This window comes from Cibotium barometz, chromosome 8 (genome assembly GCF_041138505.1).
Source record: "Cibotium barometz isolate CiBa-2024 chromosome 8, ASM4113850v1, whole genome shotgun sequence".
NCBI classification, from domain to species: domain Eukaryota; kingdom Viridiplantae; phylum Streptophyta; class Polypodiopsida; order Cyatheales; family Cibotiaceae; genus Cibotium; species Cibotium barometz.
Window position 1 is genome coordinate 34,536,852 of NC_141053.1, and position 12,409 is coordinate 34,549,260.

Sequence of the window (12,409 nt, forward strand, 5' to 3'; positions counted from 1 at the left end):
GCCATGCAACCCAAAAGTAGATCCTCTAATCTGGTTTAAGGCACTTTTTAAGAATGACATCTGAACATGTGTTATGCAGCAACAAGTGTATCGATCCTTAAAGCTTGCGCACAAAGTATGGCTTTAATTTCTCAAAAGCACATTGATGAACTAGTGCCTATGTATGCAGCAACAAGTGTATCGATCCTTAAAGCTTGCGCACAAAGTATGGCTTTAATTTCTCAAAAGCTCATTGATGAACTAGTGCCTATGTATGCATTTCCTTAAACAACAAATATAGTTCAACCTACAATACAAAACCATCGTTTAGCAAGTTAAACATTTGGTTTGAAACTAGTTTGTAGTTATAGGTTCCTAGGTATATGCAGCTAGTTCACCAATCGGTATCTTATGGGTTTAACATCGTTATCATATTCTTTCAAAATAGTGTTGTCTAAAGAAAAGCTGATCTTTACCTTATCTGATGCATGTTGCATAGAGCTAATGTTCCAAACACTATCATACCGGTACAAAAAACACTGGTATCATATGGCCACCCCAAGTTGTCCTTCCGATCTTTCCCGGTATCATACCAGTGTTCAACCGGTATAATATCGGTTAGAAAATTTGCTAAATACATAGTACATTAGAGGAGACCATCCTCTTAAGCCAATATGATAGTAGTGTTTAACTGGCAGGTTTGGTCTTTCCCTATCAGTAGTGTTAGTTGTATACAACTATCATTTCACAACTGGTATCATATTTGTTTGGAAGCGGTATGATACTGGTGAAAATCCTATTAAGCTTGTTTTTGCTATAGCCTAAGTGTATAAAGGTTGTTTTCGATCAGATGTCTTACTAGTTTAACACTAATATTTGTTTTCTTGGTTTTGTTTATTGCTGCCCCAAGTTGAAAACCGTTTAGAACCATGCCCTACCTTGTGAGGGAGGATGGTTCCTTTTTATTTGCTAGAGTTTCCAGTCCTCAAAATCTGACAGTCAGACATAATACACATAGACACATGATAGACACATGATAGACATAATACACATAGACACATGATAAAAGAAGGAAACAACGCACATATAAGGATGATAGAATCATAGAAGAGTAGAGAATTTGGCATTTGTTTGTATACCAGTTGGAAACATCTAATCATAGAAGAGTAGAGAATTTGGCATTTGTTTGTATACCAGTTGGAAACATCTAATCTAGTATCTGAATCTATACTGAAGGAACATCTAATCTAGTAGCTGAATCTATACTGAAGGAATATGCAATGTATAAAAGCACACCAAATTAGCACAGGTGTTGGGAGCACGGGTTGTTGCTGCTACCTAAGATTGATCGGGAAGGTGTGTTGAATGCTTAACATAAGATTTTCTGCCAAGGTGCTTGCGACATACATCCTTTTTGTTGGGTGAAACACGAGTATGGCTTAACCAAAAATTGAAAACAAGCTCTTTCACCTCATCATTGATTATGCCTATTACACAGGCTTGCCCATGGCATGAAGATAATGGCAAAATACCATTAGCAGAGGTTTGCAAATGCTCTCTAGCTACATAGAAATTACGTTTGTGTATGTTCAACTACCTTGAAGCATCTGTAACATATTAAGAGAGGATGTATTTTGGCCAGCTCCATTCATAAGAATCATTGGAATAGACCTTTTAAGAAATAGCTCCTCAGAGTTTCTAGGCACTTTCACTGCTTTAAGTGTATTTTGTATGCCCTCTATTAGACTTGTCTGGTTCCATAGTGGAAAATTGCTAGAAATTCCTTCATGGAGCGATGTTGGAAAACCTGAGCTAATATATCAAACTGAGCGATGTTGGAAAACCTGAGCTAATATATCAAACTTGGTCTTCTTGTCTAGACCCTTGGTACGCTAATTAACTGAATAACGTTGTTGCATATTTTTTGACGCTTCTGCTCGTTTGCACCATGACTTGCATTGTGCTCCTGTTCTTCTTGTACCTTAGACTTCATCCTTGCATGTTGTTCTTACTTCCTTTGTGCATGATATTCCTTGATTGCATTGGCAGAAAACTTTACGCATGACTTGCAACCCTCTACATAGGCTAAACTTCTACATAGGCTAAACTTCTACATCTGCCTCTAAATGCTTGGGAATCTATGATGGGTGAAAGGTCCATGCATATGTGTGTGTGTTAGTCAAACAATAGTAAGGGGACCACTAGGCATATATATATATATATATATATATATATATATAGAGAGAGAGAGAGAGAGAGAGAGACGTGGGAGAGGTGGCAAAATGAGTGCACCACGAGCTACTTGTAACTGTTTTTTTGTTTTCAGGCTTCTTAAACGTACAAAATGTGGGAAAATGATTTTTTCAAATGTCTAAAAACCAGTTTAAAGCCATGTCTAGGACATAGGTTTCGAGTCCACCTAACCATGCATCCACCCTACTAATAAATGTCTAAAAACCAATTTAAAGCCATGTCTAGGACATAGGTTTCGAGTCCACCTAACCATGCATCCACCCTACTAATAAATATGGTTACTACCCAAAATGGAATAAATGGCGATGAGCACACAACAAAATGAAATAATAATCTACCGATGCCCAAAGTCGAGCATCTCAAAATCCTCCTGACCACCACCAGCTTGCCTCCATTATCCAAGCTAAGGATCTGCACCTACATCAACTATGCCAATCAATCAATAAACTAATTGATTAAAATTTCCATATAGATAACCACATAAAATCTAACTAATCGAGGTGATGCAACTAATACTCATGTGTATATGGAGTCATCGGCCCACCACTGTCACCTTCTTGTCTTGTAAGTCTGATAAAGAAGATCGGAGTTATGCTTCTTCGACCAAAAAACATTTTGTATTTAGTTCACTTGTGATAATGTCCCGTTTTCGTTTTCGTGATAAAAAATGATGTGAGTGTGAGTAGGTGGCATCAATTAACTTAATTGATTAAGCAACTAAGTAATGTTGGGAGATTAAGGATAAATATTAATAAAATTTGTAATATTTTTCCCAATTTCCAAATAGCAAAATAAAATTTTTCAAAGAGTTATGAGCACCGTAAACGCTAGATAAAAGAGGAGCTCGTGGTATTGGTGTGCTAGCATATGGTTATCTTTGTGGTTTGTACCTTAATCACCCGTTTAATTAATGCACACATATAGTGGATCTAATCGATCTACTCTTAGGAAAAACTCATCTCTCTCAATTTAGAACGAGAAAGACAAAATTAAAACCATATATATTTTTTATTTTTGTTAGAAAAAATTTCCATGGATTCAAAAAGCTACCTGTCTACCTGCTTGCTTGGTAGCTTCCCGAGGCCACTATCCCCTTGAGGAAGAAGATGATGATGAAAGAGGAGGGAAGCCTTTTGATATGTACCACTTCCTATTTTGTGGATAATGCGATTGTTTTCGATGAGAGAGAAAAACAGAGAGTTGGAGGGTTACAATGCAAAATCTTATCAGTTTATGAAAAATTAATTAATTAAGGTTAACAAAAACCTTAATATCAAAGTCCCCTATTGTTGCGTTGCTTTCTTGGGATGCAATAAATTCAAAGATAGCAATAGTTTGAGAAATCAAAGAAACATATTAAGCATATATATGGGAATGCTTGCTAAGAGCAATAGGTTGCTGAGAGACCAAGCACCTCCTGCATGAAGCATATATATGGGCCAAGTGGGTGAGCTCCACTTAGGTATGGCAGGCAAGGCCGTGGTCATTCATAAGCTTGGAAGCATCACGTGCTATGCCCATGCTTGCAAACCTTATTCTAGGGTCTACCAAAAACCACATAAGGGTTACACAAGAGGTCATGGGGCGGCATCAAAGTTTAAAACAGGCCAAGTGGGTGAGCTCCACTTAGGCATGGCAGGCGAGGCCGTGGTCATTCATAAGCTTGGAAGCATCATGTGCTATGCCAATGCTCGTGAACCTCATTCTAGGGTCTACCCCATAAAGCGCATAAGCGTCTCCAGCAACTATTCAGAAGAGACAACAACTGTTCGAAGATCCCCATCGACTAGTCTCAGGAGGTTCACCTAACAATATGTTAAGTGTAGCATGTGAGTTCATCAGGAGAGGTATATTAATTCAAAAAAGTTACAGAATTACATTTACAGGAGGGATTTTTTAAACCAATTTTGAAAAAAAACATAAGTTTATGACGAAAAAGGGTTCATTTTATTCATCAAAGTATGTAAGTGTAAGGGGTTTTTTAAATATCCCTTGAACGCACGTGATAAATATAGTGAACCTCCCTGAACAACTAGCTTTATTATTTTCAACTCTACTAATGACTCTACTATTTGGAAAAAATCATAACTCTCGATTTAGAAAGAGGAAGACAAAAATAAAACCATAGATATTTTTTATTTTTCAGGATAAAAATTTGTGTGGATTCAAAATTGAGAGAAACATAAAAAATGTCATATATTAAACTTTCATGTGATTACAATGCCAGTTTTCTTTTTTTGGCATAAAGGAATATTTTCTAGCTTGTGGATATCCTCCTCATTGTCACTATCATCATCTTCACTATCAATAGTAATGTTATTTTCTTTTACTATCTCTTTACCCGGCCTATGTATTTGCTCTTCCTTCATAATTTCAATTGTTTTCTTCTCTACTATTTGCTCTTCCTTCATTATTTCAATTGTTTTCTTCTCTACTATTTCATCTTTATTAAAGGCATACCTCAAATCATCAACTTCATTCCCATTACTTTTCTATCTATTCATGAACCAATCTAATCTTGGATGTGAAGCATCAAAATTGTATTTGTTAATAAAAATATCAAAGATATCTTTCATTCTTGTGTTGGATGGATATACCATTGACCTCCATAAAGCATCCACTTTTTGTAGCTCCATTCCTCTTCCTTGATATGGAGTTATCCAATTAGAAGTTGGGTAGTACTTTCCTGTCTTGATCATTTTATGAATTGTTGTGCAAAAATTATAGCCTAAAGGATGCTTTAAATAGAACGTCCAAAACATCAATGCTCTATCAAAAATGTTTGATGGAGTAAGACAAACTTTGTTCTTGAGATCATCTCCACCATATTGCATGTAAATTTCTTTTCCCCTAGAAATATCTTCTGCACTAATATTATGCCATACACTTTTATAATGAGGCTTATCAAGATCTTTCATACAATAGCCTGTCATACCATGAAATTTGTGCATGTTTTTTTGCCTTAATACTCTACACATTACAATGCCACCAATGGGATTATTCTTATCCCATCCAAGATACTTTTTAATGAGTTTATTAACTACAATTATTGACTTCGAATGAATTCTAATGACCATTTGATAGTGTAAATGGAAAACTATGCCTCCTCTTTCCAATTAACAACTACTAGGCAAGGCACTCTTTAGTGATGAAATCATGAAGATTATTTAATAATGCTTTATCAATATCACTACTACCTAATGATATGGTGATACTTAGCTCAAGCACTTTGAAGTTGGCATTGGGTTGATCACACACTCCATCTTCATTAGATAACTTCTTTGGTCTACCAAAATTTTTCTTTGGTTCTATGCTTGAAACCTCATTGCTTTGAATAGTTGAATCTAAATATTTTCTAGTCGTTGTTTCTAAATAGTTGAATCTAAATATTTTCTAGTCGTTGTTTCTCTTGCTCTTTTTTTCATTTTTGACATTTCACTACATAATACACAAAAAAAAAGAATAAGTTAAAAATTTACATTTAAAAAAATAAATAAATAGATATTTTACAATGAGAGAGAATATGATTTTGGAAAGTAACATTAAAATTTGATTTGTCAAGGTTAAGAACCTTTGATTTCTTTGTGAATTAAACGACGGTCTTCAGTAATGAATTTCCAATCCTTGCTTAAAGCTTCTCTTGTTGCCCATGCTTCCTTCATAAGACACAAAGAAATGATTGAAAATAAAAGAAGACTACAATCCTCCATTAATACAATGCTAAATTAACAAAAGGGACTAGAGTTAACAGAAAGAGGGAAAAAATTAATAACCTTCTTTTTTTTGGAATCAGCGAGAGCAAGCAAAGCTACATCTCATCTCGGCAGTCTATAATCATCATCGTTGTGTGCCCATTTCTTGTGTGTGTGTGTGTGATAGCATTTTCAATTCAAATGAAATGTTTGCCCATTTAATTGTAGTGGCACACAATGCACATGGTAACGCGAGTAATGTAACAAACCTTAGTAAAGAAATTCACAAAGGCAAAGAAAAGACGCAACAGAGGCGATGGTGAGGATGTTTAAAACGCTTCCATTAGGAAACTTACGCCCTTTCAAATTCAACATCAACACTAATGACGCACATAACACCATCAGAAAAGAGCAGCCTTTCTTTTGCTTGACCCTACTCTGACTCCCTCAGCCTGCAGAGCAGCCAACAAACGGCGCAAGCTAATTTGTGAGCAAGCCATCACCAGATAGCGAAGTATGCTACAATCCTCTAGCATGTGGAAAGCAAGGTGACCCCTCGCTTGCAGCCATCACCAGATCGCGAAGTATGCAACGGTTTGCAGCTATTCGAAAAAAAAGGCAACAATAAATTACTTACGTAAGGTTTTCGATTCATCCAACTAATTATTGAATTTGAATTTTCACTCATTGTGTGTCCCTTATTATTCACCTTATAAATCTATGCCTAGAATAATTAATGAATAAGATTTTTTACTCAAAGAGCAGCCCTGCTCGTGCTCAACTCTTCTCTGACTCCCTTAGCCTGCACAGTAGCAACGACATCATTCATTCAATTTGCGAGCAAGCCATCACTAGATCGCGAAGAATGCTACAATCCTCTATCATGCGGAACGCAACGTGACCCCTCTCTTGCAACCATCACCAGGTCGCGAAATATGCAGCAGTTTGCAATCGTTCGAAAAAAAAGGCAACCATAAATGACTTACCTAAGGTTTTTTAATTCATCCAAATAATTAATTTGATTCATCCAAATAATTATTGAATATGAATTTTTGCTCATTGTGTGCCCCTATTTACTTTTTATGCATATTTTAGTAATTAGAAAATTTTCCCCCGGGCGAGTACGATATGATATGTAGCTTAAGTGATCCGATTTTATTAATTTGGTTAAAGATCTTTAGCCTTCCGTGGAGATAAATGCTTACGTGTTGATGGGAAATGAGATCTTTTTGCAAGGAGTCGTTGGGGAGACGGTTCTGCAGTCCTGGTGCTGGGAAAGGCAGTTGGGTCCCCATTGCTGCCGCTCATGTTTACCCCTCTCTCTCTTTCTCTCTTCGCTTCTCTCTTCTCTCTCTCTCTCTCTCTCTCTCTCTCTCTCTAATCAACCTTCAACGCCCCTAAGTTCCTTTCAGCCTTCTTCCCTTATCATTGATGACCCCCTTTGCTTCCATGCTTGGTTACCCATTAGTGTAGTGAAGTCTTGCCTTCCTTTCGGCCTGACTGATCACCAGCTTGAGCCAGTCCTCCTGAACAAAAAGAAAGAGAAAGAAGGGACTAAATTCCCCCCACCTACCACCCACCCAGAAGAGGCCCCCAACTGTGTGTGTGTGTGTGTGTTTCTGTTTCACTTTCTGCCATCACCCATCAATGCAGGGGCGACATGGCTTCCTGCTGCACAGTGGCAAAGACCCCCCTCCCGCTCACCTTTCCTTCTTGCCTAAACAATCAGTTCTTTATTCCTGCCCTAGATTTGCCTCACAGAGACTATGGTACTACCACCCTCATGATCGGCACAACTCAGTCTGTAGAGAATTCCACAGATTAAGGTTAAAACCACACAGAAGAGTGCACTTTGTCTGCAAGAAAGCAGCTGACTTGCAGGATTGCACAGCTAAACAGCAGATCGGAAAGAACAAGGTAGAGCTCTACCAGATAGGAGGAGGAGAAGGAGAAGGAGAAGCAGGGATAACCATAGCCATGGCAGGGTGATCACAGAGACTTTAGAGGGAGAGATTTGCACAACAGAGTGCCCACCTGCGGGTCACCAAGTTAATCATCACCTGCTTAAGCTAGGATTTAGAACTCTTAATCCGAGTTCATCGCAAAAGTCGGGTTTTGACTCACTCCCCTTCTTGCATAGCCTCCCTTTGAGCTTAAAAACCATAGCCAGAGGATTTTCTGCTCCTTTGTCATTGTTTCACCTTAAAAAGGAGAGGACATGGCTGTGTTCAAGTGGCTTGAGAATCTGGGCCACATTTATGGAGCTTCATTGATGCTGTTGGTAGGATTGGGTTACTGGATCCAGGGCTTTAGGTGTTTTCCTTGGTTTGCTGTAAATTTCTACTTCAAAGATGTGCTCACAGTGGATCCAGGAACTCTGCAGATTGTGCAAAATACTGTCAATCTGCCTATGGTGGCCAAGCCTGTCTATGGGATTGTCTCTGATGCTGTGTACATTAGAGGGGCTCACAGAGTGCCATACCTTGTGATTGGAGGTAATTTTTTCCCTCACTGGGTTCTCTGCTTTTTGTATTCTGTTGCTGGGTGGTTACACTCTGCACCCCTCACATGTGTGGGGACTTGAACAGCCGTCCGAGTTAACGGCCAGCCAAAATGGATCCCTCTGATGAGCATGCCCCTCAATGCAACCTCTAGTCAATCAATATTGAAACTGGCCTAAAAGTTTTTGTATGATCTCAGGTTTCCTACAAGCGCTTTCATGGGGAACCATTGCCTTCCTGCCCGACGGTGGCTCTTCAGTTTTCATGATTGCTATCCTCCTTGCATTGAGCAACCTGGGGGCCTCCATGGTGGATGTAGCAAATGATGCCCTTGTAGCTGAATGTGCCAAGAAGAAGAAATCCACTGGCGAATTGCAGTCTTTTGCATGGTTCTCAACAGCTGCAGGTGGAGTCCTCGGCAACTTGATAGCGGCCTTCGCATTGAGCCGGGTAGATTTCAGGTTGATGTTCAGTATATTTGGGTTGCTTCTTCTATGTCAAGTTGGTAAGTCCATGGCCGTAAATGAAGGGTCATTTGGCCTCAGAATGCCCCACGTAACCAACGGGGATATTGAAAAGAGGAACGAAGTTGTGTCAGAGTCCTCAATGCATGCCAAGAAAAGGTCTACAAAGCTCCTCCCAAGCTCTATAAATGGCTCTGATTTATCTCCACATGGACTCACATTTGAGTCAACTGAGGATGGATGGAGGCATTCTAGCTTGAATATGATAAGGTCAGAAAATTCAAGCATAAACATGGTAAGGTCAGAAGCTATGGTGGAAGAAGAGCCCGCAAGGGTGGCTGGAATGGGGCAACAATTCACAGACCTTATTCATCTTGTGAAGCAACCAGAGATATGGTATCCATTATCATGGTTCATGGCCTCCTATGCCATGATACCCACCTTAGCAGGGACCATGTTTTTCTTCCAAACACAGCATCTGAAGATAGACCCATCAATTGTAGGCCTGGCAAAGGTGATGGGTCAAGTGGGTTTGATGGGCGGCAGCGCCACTTATAGTCGGTATTTGAAAGGCATGCCACTGAGGAAGCTGTTGGGCTCAATACAAATTCTACTATGCTTCTGCATGCTGTTTGACATGCTGTTGGTGAAGAGGATGAATGTGGAGTTGGGCATCCCGGACGCCATGTTGGTGTTGGGAGCGTCAGCATTTGTTGATGCCATAAATCAATTCAAGGTGTTGCCATTCATGGTGTTGTTGGCACAGCTATGTCCTGCAGGGAGCGAGGGCTCTTTGATGGCTGCATTTATGTCAATGCAGTGTCTGGCCACCATCATAAGTGGGTTTCTGGGTGTGACCCTAGCCTCTATGCTCCATATTTCTTCTAATGATTTCTCAGAGCTACCCACAGGCATTTTTGTGCAGTCTATGGCTGCCCTACTTCCTCTGTTCTGGATTTCTTTTATTCCAGATGGGTCTAAGGTTAGCAGCTTGCAACCGAGGGATGGCAAAAACACATAGTCTCGAAGCGCACCCGCTCTGTGTACGTCCCCCCATGGCTAACATAAGGAGCGCCCTTAACCTTAAATTCATACTGGGCGCACATTACGTATTTCGGGTTCATACGGGCACCCATCAGATGTTGTGTCCACTCTTCAAGTGTGGACCTAGTTTTACCTCGTTTTGGTATTTTAGGTCAAAATTGTTTTGGTAGGGGTTCTTGATTGGGGTGGTACCATGAATTAAATGGTTTAATCCAGGAATCACTAAAATAAACTAAATCAACGCTTTACAAAAACACCACCATAGTCAGAATCTTTCCTCCCCCTTTTTCTCTAAAGCATCATTGTTGTATGTAAATAATTCGAAACCATTGGATTTTTTTCTTTACGTTCAAATTGGTTTGATTGAAATGAGAGTGTGTCTTAGGTAACTAGAAATTAAGGTACGAAAAGGAGAGCCACTAGGAGCTTGATTATGTGGAGGTCATCGGTCAACCCTCCTCTACAAGCTATAGTTGAGGGTTTTTAATACTTAATGTTTATAATTGAATGTTCGAAGTAGTAAACGTAAAAATGACAACTTATATGTATTGCACTTAGATTGCTTTTGCCTACACTCTAGAGTAGCTTTCGTGAAACTTTTTCACGTATAGCATGCAGACTTCCTATTTGCATCCAACCAAGCTAGCAACTTAAAGGAAAAAGGTGTGAATTTTGTCAAAATTACACTATTGTTTCAAGTTTCTTCAGCTAGCTAAATGAAATTTTAACCAACAATTTGGATTTCTAGGTCGGCATTAAGTTAAAAACGGAGGTTGTCACGTGCTCGAGTCTAAATCACGTGAATGCATTAATTGGTTGTATAAGGTCTAGCAACAATGAATGTCAAGTATAATCCCTTTTTCGCTTCATCTTTTTATGGCATAGAGTAGAGGGAGAGGCCTTAGGTTACGGGGCCTGTATCGGCACCCAGATGACTTGGAAGTTGCACAAAGACTATAGGTCAATGTTGTAGTGTAATATGGTTCTAGTCAGGTGATGTGGTTGGTTGTTCGGTACCTACGATACAACTAGCTCTGGATATTATAGATAGACTAGTTCTAGTCAGGTTGGTTGTTCGGTACCTACGATACAACTAGCTCTGGATATTATAGATAGACTAGCTCGATAATCCTCATTTCATATTGAGAATATCTACTCATGTATGCATATGATATCATGTGTCCAAAGTCTACTAGTGTATGCATATGATATCCTTTGTCCAAAGTCTACCTAGATCGCCATCAAAGCTCCTTGTCGGAGCACATGCAACAAATGGGCAGTTCGCCATGAGTTTGTATCTTTGGTTTGCAACTGCATTTTAGCATTACTACTCCATATCTCTTACTTCAAGTTCTTTGCCTTGTGATCAAGTTTCATTTAGTGTATTTACATACATGGTATCAAAGCTTAGGCTCTAGAGAAGCTTGGAGGCAAGTGGTTATTTGGGAGAAAATATGGAGAAATGGCACAACCTGCAACAGTAAAGGCTCGGGCACCACCGTGTGGTGATGGGAACTAACTATGTTTAGGATAAGGTCCAATTTGGATTCTTTTGAGGTGTGGGAGAAAGCTATTGGGATTGATGTAAAGCCAGGTTCAATTCATCAGAATCCAGGCATATCCATTTCAAACAATACTACCAGATCTCGCTCTTACTTTGGCATGCCATCGTTACCAACCTTAGTGATTTTGTGTGCAAATTCATGTGTGATGATTCTAGATATAGTTATTGTGATAGTGGCTTAGGTGTTTCTATGGAACCAATATGAAATGACGAATCCTTTAGGATCAAGGATTTGTAGATGCTAACAAATTGAGATCAAATAAATCAAGTAAAGATTTGGCCAGCATGCGCATGAGAATTGCATCAAGACCTTACCACATAAGTATGATTAGTTATCTCATTGAACACTCAGATGAGGAATCCTCTTGTGGTAGTGCTAAAGGAGGAGATGTGCTTGAAGAGTAAGGATGGTGGTGATTCCGATTTCTCTACTAGCACAAAGAAAGGTAAGTGGAAGGACTCTAGTAACCCTACAGAAAGAAGAAGAAGAAGATGGTGAAATGATTCTACTATGATAAGAACGAGCATATGCAAAAAGCATGGAGGCAATGAGAAGCACATGAGAAGAATGTACTTTGAAGCCGTCAAGGAGTTGACTAACATTAGGAGAAATATGGACTCTCCATTTCGTCCCTTAAAGACTTTCTCTCTCTTCCATGAATAAAGGAGAAATGGTGAAAAAATAATATTATAATATTTATCACTCTCCCTCCTCTTTTAGAATCAAGGAGATCTCTTTATATTGTTTTTATAAGAGATTCACCTATTATTTTATCATAATATTGTCTCACGTCCAAAGTTAGAACCACTTGTTCGCTCGCAAAATTATCAAATATGAAAGAATGATATTCTATTTGATCTAAAAATGTAAAGCATGTAAGATGTCGCACTCTTGAATACCCACATTGCTTT

At 39.0% G+C, this 12,409-nt stretch overlaps 1 protein-coding gene across 1 annotated transcript; it reads left to right on the plus strand.

Moving 5' to 3' along the window:
* The first annotated feature begins 7,378 nt into the window (after window positions 1–7,378).
* On the plus strand, window positions 7,379–10,259 carry LOC147636182 (Major facilitator superfamily protein). Its single transcript, XM_086801619.1, has 2 exons — window positions 7,379–8,419; window positions 8,625–10,259. Exons 1-2 carry the CDS (start codon window positions 8,143–8,145, stop codon window positions 9,908–9,910), a joined length of 1,563 nt encoding a protein of 520 aa, XP_086657745.1. The 5' UTR covers window positions 7,379–8,142; the 3' UTR covers window positions 9,911–10,259.
* The last annotated feature ends 2,150 nt before the right edge of the window (window positions 10,260–12,409 follow it).

Excerpts from the sequence above, each read along its gene's own strand:
- LOC147636182 (XM_086801619.1), top strand. The coding sequence starts at position 8,143 with ATGGCTGTGTTCAAGTGGCTTGAGAATCTGGGCCACATTTATGGAGCT. Across the intron at positions 8,420-8,624 it reads GCCATACCTTGTGATTGGAG|GTTTCCTACAAGCGCTTTCA; the intron begins GTAATTTTTTCC and ends GTATGATCTCAG.